General features: G+C 43.7%; 1 protein-coding gene and 1 long non-coding RNA gene across 2 annotated transcripts; one reads left to right on the top strand and one right to left on the bottom strand.

Moving 5' to 3' along the window:
• The first annotated feature begins 1155 nt into the window (after positions 1-1155).
• On the top strand, positions 1156-2190 carry LOC134443400 (cyclin-dependent kinase 5 activator 1-like). Its single transcript, XM_063193187.1, has one exon. It carries the CDS (start codon positions 1156-1158, stop codon positions 2188-2190), a length of 1035 nt encoding a protein of 344 aa, XP_063049257.1.
• A 9613-nt stretch (positions 2191-11803) lies between these two features.
• LOC134443399 (uncharacterized) lies at positions 11804-14991 on the bottom strand. The gene is made up of 6 exons (XR_010033655.1): positions 14764-14991; positions 13289-13361; positions 12922-13050; positions 12411-12502; positions 12055-12172; positions 11804-11944 (listed from the first exon to the last, which is right to left on the bottom strand). It is a non-coding gene; the product is annotated as an uncharacterized LOC134443399 (long non-coding RNA).
• Between the last annotated feature and the right edge of the window lie 4573 nt (positions 14992-19564).

The following is a 19564-nucleotide window of genomic DNA, read 5'->3' on the forward strand; positions in this document are numbered from 1 at the left end:
ATGTGCATGTTTTGCATTTGTATTATAAAATGACAACTCTGTTCTGTTAACGTTGTTTGATAAACAACATTTGCATTCACAGCATTTTATTTTTGTTGCCTGCATGTGAAAAAAATCAATGCCATCATATGCCTTAATAATGTTACATCCAAAAAAAAAACAAAAAAAATGTTGGGGTACCCATGACCTGAATAGCTAAGGGAAGATGCCATAGCCTACATCAAGCTCTGATTTTGCTTTAGTGGAGCAAAACCCCCCTACCCAATACCCCGGGATGGAACCGTTGTGTAAAAATAGCAAAGTTAAACTCGCTGTCTGTCTCTCGCCCATCCATTAACACATCTTGGGTGGCCCCTCGGGCATCTCTGTCTGCGCTATGATTGGCGCAGAGGGCTGTCCATCACGCTGTCGTCGTCAGCAGGTTGGCTGCTGGAGTGGATGCACTAATCTCAAGTCTACAGGTTTACCGCGGTTGCAGTTTTTGCCCGGCTACAAATCTCGTAGCCCTGCCCATTCCCATTCTGCTGCTGTGCTGTGCTGTGCTGTGCTGAGTGAATCTGCATCTTCACTGACAGCTCTCCTCTCCTCTCCTCTCCTCCGCTAGAGCTGTCGCAGGACTCTATAGCTTGAAGCGCAGTGCCGCATCCCAGCACACCGCATCATATCGCATCCATCCATACAGGCAGACAAGACAAGCCGAAGAATCTGCCAAACACGCTAACTAAACTAAACCAGCCCAGCCTGCGTTTTTATTTTTTATTTTGATTTTCAGCAGCTGCATCGCCAGCCCTCCACCACCAGTCGCCATCAATGGACGCGGACCTGTAAGTGAGCGCAGTGAGTGGAATACCCTGTTCTGCTGCACCGTCCCTGCGCTGCGTAACATCGCAGCCCGAGGAGGAGAGGACGTGTGGCGAGGTGAGGAGGAGAGAAGAGACAGAGAGACCAAGAGAGAGACCACTGCATTCCGACAGGCAGGTGGGTGCACCATCACAGTAAGGAATCCAGTGTGAAATCAACACTCAAAGGGGGTCAATTTTGACATATTCTAGAGTGTGTCTGGTCCCAGAGTACTATCTAAGTGTTGGATTAACACTGCGTTTTTTACTGGGTGGGCGTCTGTCGGTCTGGTCTGGTCACCGCTGAGAGAGAGAGATGGGGACGGTGCTATCCATCTCCCCCACCTCCAGGAAGGCGAAGGGCGGGATACTGACTGATGAAAAGCCCGATGCCACTGGCAGTGGTGGTGGTGTTGGTGTTGGTGGGGGGGCATCCAGCGGTGGTAAATCGGAGTCGTCCAAGGGGGGCCTGAAACGCCATTCCGTCCTCATCTCGGCTCTGACGTGGAAGCGCCTGGTGGCCGCCTCGGCCAAGAAGAAGAATGCCAAGAAGGTGAACCCTAACCCGAACCCCGCTCCTCAGGCCAACACCATCACCAACCCCGCGGTGGACCAGCTCAACAGCGAAAACCTCAAGAAATCTCTGCAGCAGACGGAGCGCAAAGCCACCAAGCAAGGTCCCCTCGCAGTGCCTGTCCCCACCGTGCCAGACCAGCACAGTCGGCGAGGGATTGTCGGCCCACAGAACCAGCAGAGCGGCCAGAACCAGCAACAGAACCCCAAGCAGCTGATAGCGGTGCAGAAGCAGCCCAGCAGCCGGTCTCTGATCTCCCCCAGGCGGGTCATCGTTCAGGCGTCCACCGGTGAACTCCTACGGTGCCTCAGCGAGTTCATGTGCCGACGCTGTTACAAGCTCAAGGAGCTGAGCCCCAACGAGATCATCCTGTGGTTCCGCAACGTGGACCGCTCCCTGCTGATCCAAGGGTGGCAGGACCAAGGCTTCATCACTCCCGCCAACCTGGTGTTCGTCTACATGCTGTGTCGCGAGGCCGTCACGGAGGACATCTCCACCGAGTACGAACTGCAGGCCACGTTTCTCACGTGCCTCTACCTGGCCTACTCGTACATGGGGAACGAGATCTCCTATCCGTTAAAGCCCTTCCTCGTGGAGAGCAACAAGGAAGTGTTCTGGGAGAGGTCTCTACGGGTGATAGACAAGATGAGCGCCAAGATGCTGCAGATCAACTCAGACCCGCATTTCTTTACCGAGGTCTTTCAGGACCTCAAGAACGAGGGAGGCCCCAGGGACAGCAACAGCAACGTGAAGTGGACTAATAACTTAGACCGTTAAACTTAAAGTTAAGTTAAGGGGTGACTGGCTCTGGCTGGACAGCATTGCAGGATGGATAGTTAGAGAGCTAAACAGACAGAGAGGAAGAAGAGAGAAGAAGCCTATTTGATACCTCTCCAAAACACCAGTCCTTTTTTGAGAAGGGGGGCTGGATTTGAATGTAAGCACCGGTGGCTGAGTGCGTAAAGGTGTCTCGCACTGCCGTCGGTTTGACAGGAAGAGACCGAGAGGGGGGGCCTTCGCTTCAACCCCCCTCCTATGAGATTTTCTTTCTTTTCTTTTTTTTGCTCCAATGTTGTTCCATCTGTATTATAAAGACTCCCCCGGGGACCCTGCGAATGGCAAACCACCAGACCGCTGGATGCACTGCTGCGGGTTAGGGGGCGATAGCGCTACTGTACCTCTCTGCATGCTTTACAACAGTATTCTATCTGTATATTATCCATCGTGGCTTTTTAAAAGGAAAGAAAAAAAACCGAGAGAAGACAACGACGATTAAAAAAAACTAAACAAAAACAAACCAAGACATAAGACAAGAAACGGCTATCAGATCAGGTGCAAAGCTTGACTTGAACTTGGGCATATGAGGGAAGTGATTAGCTAGAATGTCAGTGTTCAGGTAATGTGTGTTGGTAGTGCTTTCTCTGCGTGGCCTGGCTGCTGGGTAGGGGGGTCTCGCTGCGTCTTTGTGGCCTGGGCCCTGAGGACCTGTCCAAGGTGCTGACCGGGCCTGTGGCGTCCCCAACACGGCAACACGGTTTACTGGGGGCGCCTGAAAGCTGTCTTATCTGAACGTTGAATGTACACTATTTTTCAACAACGAAAAAAAGAATCCTTTGCCGTCAACATGTGCCAATTGTTATAGTATGACGCGTATAATGTTTTATAATGTACATTTCAGAAATATATAAATGCAGCCAAACATCTTGGCGTGTTGCCTTTTCTTTTCCCTCCATGCTACATAACTGCGTAGCTCGGCTTTAATTTGATGTCTTTATAGGACTGTTGGTCTTCTCCTTGGTGAAGTCTCCTTTTGGCATGCCTTTTTTATGCGGGGAATTGAGGATTTATAGAGTGAGATCATATGCCGCAGTACGTAGTAGCATATAGCCTTACGTTGCGTCAACACACTCTGGTAAACATTTCAAAATCTTAATTCCGAGGTGAGTCATTCAATATCAGGTGGTTAATGTTATCGTCTCCGTGTTGTTTTCATTTCATCTCCTGTCAGGGATCCGTTCTACAGTCCTGTAGACATTTGGGCCTTAGGCTACACCGAGCCTGGCCTGCACCCTGCACACAGCAACAGTGTGTGTGTGTGTGTGTGTGTGGTCCAGAACAGGAGCCTTGACGTCATCCCCTAGGGCTGCACGCTGCTGGCCCCATAGCACACATCTCGCTGCTCTGTCTGTCTGATAGCGTCTGCCAGTCAGCGGAGTGCAGAGTAAAACGTTGCGGTGTTAATTCAACGCTGTTGTGAGCATAGCCTATACTGTGTGGTCTCACTCGATGAAGTGTTGAATTCAACTATGTGAGTGTTGAATTGACACGTAGAGTGTGAAAGCATTTAACAGTATTTTAGGGCATACATGGTTTACTCAATGAGTTAAAATGTGATAGGCCTGCTAAATTCGAGTGGGACCATGTGCTCAGAAGAATAGTATTGAATTAAAATTGCAACATGTATTGCGTGGGCGAAAATATCTCCCAAAACCGACCTGGGAGCAGCTGCCTGAACTATATGGGCACTTTACCAACAGGTGAAGCTCGTGACAAAACGCTGCTGTATATTATCTGTAAGGGCATATGGAAAGAGTAGGCTAACAGGACCAACATGCTAAAACCGTTAAAACTGCTGCAGCTGACACAAGCGTCCAAAAGCCCGCCAGCTCAGCAAGTAGTCTCGTAGATTTGTGTACCTACATGTAGACCTACTACTGTGGTGCAAACAGTTACCTGTTGCCTTAGTTTCAACAGTGCCCAAAACTCCCATTCCTGAACCGTGTTGACTACTGTGTGTGTGTGTGTGTGTGTGTGTGTGTGTGTGTGTGTGTGTGTGTGTGTGTGTGTGTGTGTGTGTGTGTGTGTGTGTGTGTGTGTGTGTGAGAGAGAGAGAGACAGGGGGTAGAGCAGCTTCTAATTTGCCACATATTCAGCCTCATGTCGTGACCACATTGTCCTTGGAACACGAGCTGCGCGCGCGCTCCTGCTGTCTTGCCGCTGCCCGTGGTGCTGAAAATGAAGCTCGCATGCCTGCACGCGGGGTCTGTTCTGTGTCTCAGCTGGTGCACTTGTGCACTTCGGGCACTATGTTTTAGTGCGTAATTAATATGCCATACGCACTAAAACACAAGCACTGAAGTGCACAAGTGCGCACAGAAGAACAATTTCAACCATTTTCAGTGAATCAACTCACTTGTATGAGCGACGTTTAAATAAGCTACATGTTATTGTTAAAGATAGGCATCGTATGTATTCAATGTGTTGCTTGTAACCTTGCCCACACGTGTGTATGCAGATGCCGAATTAATTATGAACACACAGGAAACTTAGGGGTAGACGGGTTTTTTTTTATCCTGAAAAGAGTCTTTTCCTGATGTGTAGGAGGCATCTGTTGAGTTTTCACAAGAAGTGTAACCGTAAAGCCAAAGGTGTTGCTCTTGTCTGCGCGTGCTTGTTGGCCGTGGATATGCTAGGCTAGGCTACTATAACATGGCCCGCGGGGGAAAAGATGACTCACGCACGCCGAGCTGGTGAGGAGTTAGTAGAGAAACGTTGGCTTGAATCGCGCATGCAGCCACGGAGAGAGCGAGCCCACCACATCGAATTTGTGAATAAAAAAAGCACGTGGGCCGATGTTCGCTCAGCTGATTGGCTGGAATTTGCTGCAGTCTGATGGAAGTGTCACCGTGAGGTGGGGGGGGGGGGGGGGGGAGCTGCGCGTGCACCGGCTGGGGCCAGAGGAATTCATATTCCGAGTCGCATTCCTCCTGTCGCTATGGCAACGCCGCCTGAATGGGATGGAGGATGGCTGGAGAGGACACAGCACAGCAGCAGAGAGCTCAGCTGCCGATGATGTGCACATGTTGATAGGCTAGACGCTAGACACTTAAACAGAAACAGGTAGCCTTGCCTGTGGCACTACTAGCAGATGCTACTCTGGAGCAAATAGGCTCCCTATATCTTGACCAAATGCTAGGCTTTGTCAGAAACAAAGCGCACACACCAACGTCCTTATCAGTGCAGCCTGAAAATGGAGTATGCTGCCCTATAAAAAAGAAAAAAGTGCCAGGCTGCTATGCAAGTCAGTGGGTGAAGAACAAAATTAGCCTAGTTCAAGAAACCCCAAGTGGTAGTGTAGTGTAGATTGGTGATGATGTTATTGCCCCGATGCCCCTCCTCAGGTAAGTTCAGGGGTGTCGTACAGGGGGGTTAAGTGTGACTTACTTATCAGGCCCACATGTATGTAGGGGGCCCTCGCACACAGTCCAATTTATGTACATATGTGGTGGGGGGGGGGGTCCATTGGGAGCTGATTGTCCATCATTAGGTAAGTCGGTTATATAATTTCACGGCGCATCATCATCCTCCAGCCTCGTCAGTCAGTCAGCGCATGGGCGCGTGGGCTCGCCCACCAGCAGAAACCTTCCGCAAGAATGCAGGTTGTCATGGAAACGCTCTCTCGGTGACTACAGGAGCAGACGGCGGCAGCGGAGGCAGAGAGCGGAGAGAGAGAGCAGAGGAAGAGAAGACAGGTGGAAACATCAATAATTAAACATCAAATCAGTCGCCCCCTATTTTTAGATATTTTCATGGTGCGCCTGGAACCGTACAGTTTCCAACTGGAATAGGATGACCGCATCTTAAGCAGCTATCCAGAGATGTAGTGATTCACCATTAGAGTGTTGATGGAGTTTTTCACAACATTAGGCCTATCATCAACATTACGTCAACACCATTTCACCATATAGTCTTGTTGTGTTTTTTTGGCAGTGTCATTATGTTGTAACATAAATCCTTTGGTTAGCATGGTATGAGAAACCTCACACACAGTGGCACTATTGGCCTATTGTAGCCCAGGCATTTGGCTAGAGGTAGCCAAGCCGTACCCTCCAAGTGACACAACACCTTAAGCGCTGCTTCTAGTCAGGTCAGGAGCAAGACAAATATTGTTTCTGAACTCCAGAAAAATCGAGAACTCCTCACACTTTGTCGAGAAGCAAACAACCAGTAGCAAACCAAGGGAGGTGGGTCAATCATGCTGTTTGGGAAATGTTAATTGTTGTGCTCTTGGTCAAACCAAGTCTTGAAGAGAATTGATAGTCGATGATAATCAGGTTAAGAGCTAGCCACACTCTGAAATATTGCAGCCAACCCACTAGTTACTTGACTGTGAAACAATCCAAGCCAGATAAACCTAAAGAAGTTAGTTGTAATGCTGCTTGTAATGCGGATTGTCTCTAGGAGTGCGGAGTGTGTGTTTTTCCTTTGCTCTCCTTTTATCCTTCGTATCCTTCTTGAATTTACAATGTGCAGCATTTACTGTGTATCTCATCATAACCTCCCTATAGCCAGCCAGCACAGACTCGTAAATAAGACAGAGTCTGTCTCAGCCTACTGTGGCTCTCTCATACAAGACACCTGGAGTGCGTTACAATATGCAACCTTGCCTCCTCCACTTGTGCTTGTCTCCTCGTCCTGCCTTCTGGCCCCTCCTCCGTGGAGCAAACGGTCAAGTTTCCCAGCTGTCAGCCTAGCCACAACAACTTTTGAGGGACTGTTTTTCATTCACCATCCCAATTGCAAATGAGAAAAAGACTCTACAATTGAGCCTTTGCAAGATATTGAAATACACTGAAAGAAAAGTTCTTTCAGATGTACATGATAATATCATGGACATCGGTTGCACATGTTATTTTCATGTTTCCTAAAAATAATGTATTCATGTCATTCAAACATGATATTGGCTTATAGAACAAACATGATATTTTCATGTTAATATTTTATGTATTATTTCAGTTCTTATTTCATGTATAATACATGTTTCTGCTTTGCAACAAACATGTTTTTTTCATGTTTCATTTACATGATAATATCATGGACATCGGTTGCACATGTTATTATCCTGTTTCCTGAAAATAATGTTTTCATGTCATTTGAACATGATATCAGTTTACAGTGTATGACAGTATATGAATGTCTGATAAGTAGCAATATATATGGCACATAAAAACATGATTTTATAAAATATATAAAACATTTACATAAAAACACAATTTCTATGATAACTTTACACAGAAATTGTTTTGATGTGAATATTTTATTTTATGTATAAAACCATGTTTTTATGTCCTATATATATTGCTACTTGATCAGACGCTCACAGTCATACACTGTAAACAGATATATCATGTTTATTGTTATATATTGCTACTTGGTCAACCAATATTTACATGCTTTTATACTTGAGAATGAAGAGACTTAAACTGACTTAAAACTGCAGTTTTTTTTATTATGATTATTTCATCAAATACACTTTCCAACGGTTCACAGCAAAAACCAGAGGGTTGAATCAACTCCCACAGAGTCAATTTTAACATTTTTTGCGGGTTTATTTGGCTCCACACTCTAAAGAGTTAAATTAACATTTTCAATATAGTTAATATTTAACACTGTGCCAAGAGTTACTTTTTAACTCCCTAAACTGGGTTAAAGTAACACTATATAGAGTTACATTGACACTTTATCAGAGTTAGTTTTTCACTCCCTAAACTGGGTTAACTTAACACTGCATTGAGTTACATTAACACTATATCAGAGTTCCTTTTCAACTCCCTACATAAGGTTAAATTAACACTATATCGATATACATTAACACTATGTCAGAGTTCCTTTTTAACTCCCTAAACTGGGTTAACTTAACACTGCATTGATTTACATTAACACTAAATCAGAGCTCCTTTTAACTTCCTAAACTGGGTTAAATCGACACAACATACTTTAAAAATCGGACAATACAACCATTAAAATGACAATAATTAATTCCAAGAAAACACAAACACAATTTATTTTAACTTTTTAGAATTGTTGACCAATGCATTAATTAAGATCAATTTAAAAAACAAAATACAAGAATGCATAATATTTCAGATCTCTTTTTTTATTGCTGAACAATGAAGGTAATTAACAATACATTTCATAATATACTATAAAGATGCAAATCACAGCAGTGTAGCATTAACACATGATAGCATTGGAGCAATAAAACCTTAATTGAATTTACATGCGTCTTTGTATCCTCTTTGCAAAGACGGGTTATCAGCAAGACTGATCACTCATGACTGAAAAGACTCAACTACATCATAGCAACATTGCTATGACATTACCAAGAGCCTTAAGTAACAGGTTAAAACTCAGGCATTACAATATTGGTGACAGTAAATGCTCTGCTGAAAGGGGTTAAAGGAAATGGTTCAGTTTTACCAATGTACCATTTGATTTCAGTGACACTGTAGAATTATAGAATTTCAAAAATTTAGTTTCACCTTACCTTTTGTATAGCACACTGTAAAACAGCACATTAAAATGTTTAAAGGGACACTGTGCAGGAAATAGTCAAAAAAGGTACTGCAACTATGCTGCTCATTGAAACTGGGTTGCCTATTGCCAAATTTGATATTTACATGAACGTTTACTAAGTAATAAACAAATATTTTCTAGTATGGTCCAAGTACAGTCATTTTTGCAGCTAAAAATGACTGTTTATGGAAATTCAAAATGGCGGACCATGGAGAAGATCCCCCTTTTCATGTATGAAAAATGCATTTTTTTTCAGTCATAATGAATACTTAGAATTTGATAGTGGTGGTAAATATTCATGAAAAAGGTAACATTATTGAATGGGTAGCATGAATTCTGGAAATAAACAACAAAAAATCTCACACAGTGTCCCTTTAACCCCTTTGCGAAGAGCCCATGTGCTTTGCACAGAGAATATGTTGCTTTTTTAGCTATGAGTAAACAGGCCCGCCAGCAGGTTCATCTGCACAAACAGGCGTCTCACCGTACTTTTGGTTAATTACAAAATTTACAGTGCATCCATAACTGCGCTAACAGAGTGGAGTGAACTTTTTGTCCCCAGGTTGAAATTTGTCTTGGGCTCTATAGTCACTACATTCCATACAGTACTTACATAACCAGCATATAACAGAACATAAATAAAAAAGAACTTTGGAAAAACATAGAAGACATTAAAATAAAAAACATCAAAGTGTGCACTGCATGTCTATGGCATGTCTATCCGCCATTAACAGACAAGGTATTCCCTGATGGGTGGTTATCCGAATAATACATTTCAAACACAGCATGTATTCAGTCCAAAAGAAGTGACAGGGATGTCGCAACATTTAGATTGACAGTTTGTACAGGACCTTGTAGCAGCTGGCTTGTAGATACTCAAGGCTCACGTAGTAGATGATCTCCCAAAAGCACGGTGAAGCTGGCTCTTGGCATCTCACCACAAGTCTTGAAAAAGCAAAACAAAAGAAAAGTGTAAATGATTAGGCCAAGACATGGCTCTTCCATCTCAGTCATCATAAATATGGTTTAGGTAAATTATGAAAAATATATATAAAATGTTATTTCTGACTTGACTGCATGTGCATTTTGGGTGCTACACGCTATGTCTGTTTTACATGTTAACAGATCATGCACTCATTAGAATGAGATGATGGACAGGGCTGGAAAAAAAGAGGCTGTTGGGTCCTGACAAGCCAGTAGTAGTGAGAACAATATAATTAGATGTTGAAACTAGTAGGGATTTTCCTTTAAGGTTGTGTGTGTTTATCTGTGTGTGGTGTAGAGTGGAGTGTGCATGCGCATGTTTTGTACGTGTGTGCATAGGCGCAGATAGCGGGGGGGACGGGGGGTACATGACGTACCCATATTTTCATTCACCTGGACCCTCACTTTTATGGAGAAAATATCTGATTTCTGCCTTTGCATTTTGCAATGTGCGAAATAGCGCCTCCCTGGACCATTCACTTTCATATGTGGCAAAAAAACGGTACTACACTCTATAAACGGCTCTGTCAGCTCACTGTGTCAACAGTGACACCAGGTAGCGACATAGAATCTCTATGCTTGCGATGGTGTGGTGAGGTATTGCAGAATTAAGCAAATGCATTGAAGTTAATGGCAGTAAATCTATTTTTTTCATTGGCTAACAGCCACTGAAGTCCCAGATTTGAAGCGCCATAAGCTTTTTGCTTCTCACGGTGATTGGCTTTTGACAGGGCTAGATTCAGGAAGTGGAGAAGAGCAGGCGTCATATTTACATTATATTTGTGGCTCAGACCAGTTGCTTTTGTTATTAAAGTTAATGTCTAAGACAGTCCCTTTCTTGCTAACTGTGATGTGGATTACAAAAACTGTGGAACGTGAACGATGGTGGTGGAACGCATGGATTAAAAATTGGGATTTAGCTTCTTTCAAGACAACGTTTTAAGGTAAGGTCACTATGGGTTCATATCCGCTGTGACGCTGTTTGTAGTTGCTGAAGTTAACAGATGTTAATTGTTCAGAAGGGTTTTTTTTGTCTGTGTCGTGGACCTGTTTTCGAGTGAAAAGACAGCTTTGTAGGGCCATGCCATGCCAGCTGTCAATCAAAGCCAACGCAAGTAGCTGTCGTGTCGGTCTGTTGTTTTGTAGTCTAGGCCTATGCTGTGAACATCGGACTTAATGTCTTTTTTTACGGATTTTTGGAATGATGATTGCGGAGGTGTCATTCTGTTGGATGCATTTACTGTGGATTGTTGTTAAACGGCGGTATTACAACGCAAATGTGTGGATTGCTTTAAGTGGTGGAGTGAACTGAAGGATACAATATGACACGCAGCGTGGTAGAAAAATGACGAGTAGCCTAGTGGCAGAGAGGTTGTCTGAAGAGCTCAAGAATCACCATTTAAGTCGCTTTTATCAAAAATGTCTAATCTGGAGGAGACCATATAGCCTAGTTTGACTTGGTTACCCAGTTTCTTGCTTAGCCTACCAATATATCAATCGCACGCCCCAAAACCGCGCCTGGACTCAAGTTATGTTTGCATGCAAAATCACTGCGAGACTGGTCGTCTTAAAATTTCTATAGCCATAAATCACACAGTGTTGCATAGCCTGCTGTAGGCCTACATTAATACAACGTGAAATTTGTTGACAGTTCTCCTGTTTAAAGTTTGAATTGGTTGGGAAAGTAGCACTTGCTGATGGGATGGGAGAGGTGTTTAGAAGCGCGCACTGGGGCGGGGTCTTGGTGGGAGACTCGTGCACATTCTGAGTAGAAGCTGGAGCGGTGTAAACATTTGTGATGTTTTAATTTTTTAATCAAGATTTGTTTTTTTTAATGTAGTAGACCTAGGCTACTAAAGCAAATACAATTATTTAGCGGAAGATGAACAGGCGACTAACAATAAAAAAAACGATATTCAGTGTATTATAATCAGGGTATTATAATAGCCTAATACACCAACCCCCCCCCCCCGACGGACGGTTTGTTGTGAAAATGTCCCCCCCAGTTTTTAAAAGCTATCTGCGCCCATGCGTGTGTGTCTGTGTGTGTCTGTGTGCGCGCGTGCACGCATGGGCTGTTATGCATGACATAAAAAAGATCTTACTTCCTACATCCTGATGTTTGAGGACTCCTCAGATAAGTAGTGTCGCAGACCCAGCAGAGCAGAAGTCCCCTTCTTTCATTTGTGTCCTACAGCAGAAAAAGAATGAATAACTATAAGTAATAGTAATTGGGATTTTACTGTGAAATATATGGTACAACTGGCACCCATGTTTACAATAACTGGATCATACACTCACACTTCAGTGCTGGGTTCTTCCCTCGATGCAGACAGCTTCATACACATTAAGCGGTTTCGGTGCCAGGTCATCACGTCCATCGTGGAACGACTCCGTGCCTACTGGAATGACTCTGTGCCTACCGGTGCCCAAAGAGGAAGACAAAAAGAAAGACAACAAGTTTGAGAGTTTGGCAGACAAATAGACAGAACATACAGTAAACCGTTGCAAAATTGTCTGAATTGACACCAGACAGTAGGCATTCCATACACATTCACAGAATCAAATAACAATATCAGGCCAGCTCTCATTGTGTGTGTGTGTGTGTGTGTGTGCATTAACGCCTGCTGTTGTGCATTGATATAAAAAAAACTTACTGCATACATGCCAATGATATCCAAGAGGTTCTTGAATAAGTAGTGTGACCGCCGACCCAGCTGAGCAGCATTCTTCTCCTTTTACTTGTGTCCTACAGCCAAAAAAAGCAGTTATTGTGATTTTATTGTTAAAGTAATCGGCCTACAATACATATGTATTAAGTACATTATGTCTAACTGTTTAACTTAAACACTTAGGGGTTTCCCTCTGATGAAGACGGAAGTAACACCGTCGAAACATGTCAGGTAAAAGATAAAAAAAACTTTTACATGTCTTAAGGCAAAAGAAACCCCTAAGTGTTTAAGGCCTACAATACAGTTGACATACATTCATCCTGAACTGCGTTGTTGGGTCCTGACAAGCCAGTGGTAGTGAGAACAATATAATTGGATGTTGAAACTAGTGGGAATTTGAGTATTGTAATAGTAATTGGGATTTTACTGGGATTTTACTGTGAAATATATAGTACAACTGGCACCCATGGTTACAATAACTGGATCATACACTCACATTTCAGTACTGGGTTCTTCCCTCGATGCAGACAGCTTCATACACATTAAGCGGTTTTGGTGCCAGGTCATCACGTCCATCGAGGAACGACTCCGTGCCTACCGGAATGACTCTGTGCCTACCGGTGCCCTAAGAGGAAGACAAAAAGAAAGACAACAAGTTTGAGAATTTGGCAGACAAAAAGACAGAACATACAGTAAATCGTTGCAAAATTGTCTGAAGTGACACCAGACAGTAGGCCTAGGCATTCCATGCACATTCACAGAATCAAAGAACAATATCAGGCCAGCTCTCATTGTGTGTGTGTGCGTGTGTGCGTGTGCATTAACGCCTGCTGTTGTGTTGTGCATTGATATAAAAAACTTACTTCATAGATGCAGATGATATCCAAGAGCTTCGCCGACCCAGCTGAGCAGCATTCTTCTCCTTTTACTTGTGTCCTACAGCCAAAAAACAGTTATTGTGATTTTATTGTTAAAGTAATAGGCCTACAATATAGTTGACACATTTGTCCTGAACTCAGTCAATTACATCTCTCAGACAATCCAAATCGGTTTTCATCGGTTTACTTCTTCAGTGACTTAGTTCCAGCTTCCTACACATCCAGCTGTCTTGGTAACAGGTCAGAGGAAAGACATCCATCTTATCCAGAGCAGAAGAGATTTTTTTTTTTTTTTTTTTTAAGACAAAACGTTACAGGGCTTTCCAGACACACCTTCAAAACATACAGGCAACCTTAACTAAATGTATGAAAGGCTTTTGTCTCACTACTGTAGTGCACACAACAACTTTACATATTTAATTTATATGAAAAAAAATATAAACCAACCAGTCTTCGGAAATGCTGCACATAAGAGTAGGCCTAGGCCTACAATATCACACAGTCACACTAGAACTAAACGGTCTCTGGAACTACTACACACGCACGATTTGCGGCTGATATCAGCTATCATGCATAGCTTGTAGTAGCTGTTGCCTTGTTGCCTATGCTCTAGCCACAACTTTCTTTAAACCAGTAAACTTCCCTGTAGTGTCAACAAAGCAACAAATCCCTGCTCGTGAAAGAGAGAAATTGGCTAACTATAACCCTCCGCATTAAAGCCTTATGATTTTGGAACACAACGACAGGTGAATAAACCGTTTCCCACGCAGCCTTCATCCGCATAATCAAACAGTAGACGAGCTACGACGCTGGCCAAGCAAGCAAAGCACATAGCACTGTATACGAGCCGAGATAAGAAACGTCCGTTGACACAAACAATAAACCATTGTCGCGACAACATTTTCTTGCAAGCAAGCTGACCAAGCACATGATGCGACTTACCACACCGAACATACCAGAGAAATATTATGCGCGAGCTCTCCCTCTGTCTTTATCAGAGTTCGGACTTGTGGAAGACACAAGTCGCAGTCCATCGACTTACCAATCTATTACCTAAAAAGCATCCGCCCAAATGGGCAGCCAACCATCCGTTATGAGCTCTACTAAGCGAAATAGCAACCAAATGAATCCCAGAAGGGATGACTTCCAGAAGGGATGACTTAGGCCTACCGTAGCTAACCACCGTTGACAGAACCTGGACGAAGTACTTCACAACGAAATGTAGCCTACCTTTGTAAAATTCATTAAAGCAAGCATCTATATTCCCAAATCCACCACAGGACAGCAAACCGCTGCAGTTAGTGCTTATTCATTTGCTCCCCTTAAAAGACTAGTTGATTTTCCTCCTATTACTTGAAATGTGCCTTGCTTTCCACAAACAGGAACTCACAGCTGACGCACATGTACACCGTGAAAAGCAATTTATGGCAAGTTTATATACATAAAAGGCGCACACTTACCGAAACAATGCTTTCATAAGCCGTCCGGTGTCCTCTTCTGGACGTTGGTAGCATACTGATAGCCGTTCTTCTGGCAATGGCGACCGGTAAAATTCGAAATTCAAATATCGTTGACAAGATAACTCGGCTGAGACGCACTTCACATCTCTACAGAGTTGATTTGCTTGGGTTTGAATAACTCTGTTAAATAACTCCAACACTGAACACCATTTTAATCAGAATGTGTTAAAATGACATTTTGAGAGTTGAAATCAACTCTGGCATGTTTAACCCTGAAATTTCAACATTCCAGTTTTTGCTGTGTACTCAACAGCTTAACTCATTCAGTTAAAAGTGACCGACACCCCCAATATGCCAAGTCATTTGAGAGAGAGAGAGAGAGAGAGAGAGAGAGAGAGAGAGAGAGAGAGAGAGAGAGCGCATTAAATGCACACACAAAACTACATCCAAGAAGATAAAAGGCACCTTCATTTCAAAACATTCATTATGATTGTACCAAAACAAGCACTTGCCAACAGCTTTGAGAGAACAAAAGGAAATGTCAATGGGGAGCTGCATAGATAGATAGGCTAGATAGATAGATAGATAGGCTAGATAGGCTAGATAGATAGATAGATAGATAGATAGATAGATAGATAGATAGATAGATAGATAGATAGATAGATAGATAGATACACACATTCTGTAGACAATAGTAAAGTTTTAGTTCAGGGACATAACTTTAGGCTACTTCACAATGAAAACTCCAATGTATTTCCAATTCAGTTTGAACAGCCAGATCATGAAAGACCCTTCAGGTACATTACGTAGACACATGTTGAAAATGAACTCTTGGCAAAGTATCTAAAAAGCAATGACCTCCTAAATGCACACAAATTCTGTAGACCTTAGTCAAATTTTAGTCCAGGGACATGACTTCAAGCTATGTGACAGTGAGACCCAATATGCAAATTGAACTTTTCCAACAGAACACTTCATTTCTGTCATTCATTTCGTTCGGGCTCTGCTCTCTCAGTCTCTTCCAGTATGATTGTGTGTGTGTTTTGAATGCTTGCTCTGAGCTGAGGCTCAGTCTCTTCCAGTACGAGTGTGTGTGTGTGTGTGTGTGTGTGTGTGTGTGTGTGTGTTTTGAATGCTTGCTCTGAGCTGAGGCTCAGTCTCTTCCAGTACGAGTGTGTGTGTGTGTGTGTGTGTTTTGAATGCTTGCTCCGAGGCTCAGTCTCTTCCAGTACGTGTGTGTGTGTGTGTGTGTGTGTGTGTGTTTTGAATGCTTGCTCCGAGGCTCAGTCTCTTCCAGTACGTGTGTGTGTGTGTGTGTGTGTGTGTGTGCGTTTTGAATGCTTGCTCCGAGGCTCAGTCTCTTCCAGTACGATTGTGTGTGTGTGTGTGTGTGTGTGTGTGTGTGTGTGTGTGTGTTGTGAATGAGTTGGTTTTTCAGTACCTGAACCTTTTTGGACAGCATGGTGCCTTCCACCTCCATGATAATTTTCTGCAGGACTTCAAAAGTGCGCTTGAGGCCGTCGGGGTAGTTCAGATTTAGGGCGTAAATCAATCCAAACAACAACGCGACAGCCAATGGCACATTATCCACATCCTGCAACACCTGCTGGCCTTCCAAAATGATGCCAATGTCATCTGCTTTGCTGGTGGCATCTGCTTTGATGATGTAGATCCCTACAGTCGTTTCCTCCATTCCCTCTTGCACTTGGATTTCGTCTTGTGCCTGCAGAGGGAACAGTCAAACGAAAAAGATGATCAAACAAAAGGACAGTTGTTCAGTTGGAGTTTGTTGGGAAAATGGGTTAGTGTTTGGAGTTGGTGGTTTATAGAAGAAACTCCCAACATCCCTTTCATGGAAAACTCTACTTCTACGCCGTACCCTGTTTTTGGGCAAAAGGGAACGTAGCCCCTGCGGATGGGGTAGGCTGCAGGCCTGCTCACTTTTTGCTGAAAGTACTCAACTACCATAACATTGCAATGACAGTAGCGAGAGCCATAAGTAACAGATTCAGACATAACCATTACAATTTCAGTGACAGTAAGGTTAAAACATAGGCTCTGCGCTATGGAGGTTAGAGAGAGAGAGGGCACAGAGAGAGACAGTGTGGCAGAAGAGAGACAGAAATAGTGAAGTGTGAGAGAGGGTAGAGAGAGTGAAAGAGCGAGAGAGAGGACAGAAAGACAGAGAAAGGGGAAAAAGACTGAGACGGAGAAGGGGCACAGAGAACATCATCACCTTGCGACATGCACAGCACACTGCTTGTACTCACCACAAACGCGCGAAGTAGACATTTGGGGTCTTCATTGAGGTACACACACAACGCCTTCAGGATGCATTCACGTCCTCCATCAACATCATCATCCTGCATCAAGGAAGGATAAATTATTTTATGGAATTTTAACAAAGAACACACACAATGCCTTCAGGATGCATTCACGTCCTCCATCAATGTCATCATCATCCTGCATGATGGAAGGATAAATTATTTTATGGAATTTTAACAAGGAACACATACAATGCCTTCAGGATGCATTCACACCCCCCATCAACATCATCATCCTGCATCAAGGAAGGATACATTATTATTTCATGGAATTCTATGTCAACACTAATCAGCACTATCCCAAAATTCTCAAATTCTCTTACCTCAGTCATGCAAGCCAAAATGTTCTCTAGGCGTTTGTCAATCTGTCCTCCTCTGTTTTTGAACAGCTTCAGCAGCTTGTCAGACAATATGTCTAGCTGGGACAGGAATCTCGACTGCAAGGGCATTGTAGTTATTCTCTTGAATTCAGCATTTATCTGAAGACACAAAAGAGACAAATCACATACAACTTATAATGCCAAACTCTATGCTAACATCATATAGGACAGTGGTTCTCAAGCTTTTTTTTGAACAAACGCCCCCTTGACCTCATCATAAGCCTGACAACACCCCCCTTAGTATTAAAAAAGAATGCCCCCCTATAGCAACTAAGCACCTCTCCCTATCGGCTGTATCCTTCCCACCGCCCCCCTAGAGCTCCCTACCGCCCCCGTTGAGAAACACTAATATAGGGCATACCTCGTCTACTTCAAAAAGCGTGAGAGAGCGCGAGCGAGAGCGAGAGAGAGAGAGAGAGAGAGAGAGAGAGAAAGAAAGAAAGAAAGAAAGAAAGAAAGAAAGAAAGAAAGAAAGAAAGAAAGAAAGAAAGAAAAAGAAAGAGAGAGAGAGAGAGAGAGAGAGAGAGAGAGAGAGAGAGAGAGAGAGCGCGCGCAAGAGAGAGAGAGCAAGAGAGAGAGATAAAAACAGTCAGTCAAGTCTCTGTTTTTGACCAACTGTTGCATGCGCACAGTGATGCAAAATTAAAGCATTCCATGTCTTAAATGTGCATGGACATTCTGAAAACATGCATGAATACCTTGCAGGGCGACCAAAGTCCCGAGTTTGCGCTTCTAATGGGTCAGCAAATCGCCTTGCTGTCAGCAAAATGCCTTGTTGGAATGACTATGAGCGCCCCTTACAACGCCACATTCACCTGAGAGAGAGAGAGAGAGAGAGAGAGAGAGAGAGAGAGAGAGAGATGAAAACAGTCAAATCTTTGTTTCTGACCAACTGTACATGCACTGTGATGCAAAATTAAAGCATTCCATGTCTTAAATGTGCATGGACATTCTGAAAACATGCATGAATACCTTGCAGGGCAACGTGCAGGGCAAATCGTGTCTTGTTGGAACGACTATGAGCGCCCCTTACGCCACATTCACCTGAGAGAGAGAGAGAGAGAGAGAGAGAGAGAGAGAGAGAGAGAGAGAGAGAGAGAGAGAGAGAGAGAGCGCAACAGTCAAGTTTTTCCGTTTTTTGAATTTTTTCACCAACTGTTTCATGCACTGTGATGCAAAATTAAAGCATTCCATGTCTTAAATGTGCATGGACATTCTGAAAATGTGCATGAATACCTTGCAGTGCAAGCAAAGTCCTGTGTCTGCACTTATAATGGGTCTGCAAGTCGTGCCTGGTTGGAACTACTACCGACTACACCTTGCACCACCCAATTCACCTGAGAGAGAGAGAGAGTGAGCGAGCGAGCGAGAGAGTGAGCGAGAGAGAGAGAGAGAGAGAGAGAGAGAGAACAACAGTCAAGTTTTTCCGTTTTTTGAATTTTTTCACCAACTGTTTCATGCACCGTGAGGCAAAATTAAAGCATTCCATGTCTTAAATGTGCATGGACATTCTGAAAACATGCATGAATACCTTGCAGGGCGACCAAAGTCCTGAGTTTGCGCTTATAATGGGTCAGCAAATCGTGCCTTGTTGGAACGACTATGAGCGCCCCTTACAACGCCACATTCACCTGAGAGAGAGAGAGAGAGAGAGAGAGAGAGAGAGAGACAGACAGAGAGAGAGGGAGAGAGAGAGAGACAGACAGAGAGAGAGGGAGAGAGAGAGAGACAGACAGACAGAGAGAGAGAGATGAAAACAGTCAAATCTTTTTGTTTCTGATCAACTGTTGCATGCACTGTGATGCAAAATTAAAGCATTCCATGTCTTAAATGTGCATGGACATTCTGAAAACATGCATGAATACCTTGCAGGGCGAACGAAGTCCTGAGTTTGCGCTTATAATGGGTCAGCAAATCGTGTCTTGTTGGAACGACTATGAGCGCCCCTTACAACGCCACATTCACCTGAGAGAGAGAGAGAGAGAGAGAGAGAGAGAGAGAGAGAGAGAGAGAGAGAGAGAGAGAGAGAGACGAAAACAGTCAAATCTTTTTTTTCTGACCAACTGTTGCATGCGCACAGTGATGCAAAATTAAAGC

This window comes from Engraulis encrasicolus, unplaced genomic scaffold (assembly GCF_034702125.1).
Source record: "Engraulis encrasicolus isolate BLACKSEA-1 unplaced genomic scaffold, IST_EnEncr_1.0 scaffold_318_np1212, whole genome shotgun sequence".
NCBI lineage: Eukaryota > Metazoa > Chordata > Actinopteri > Clupeiformes > Engraulidae > Engraulis > Engraulis encrasicolus.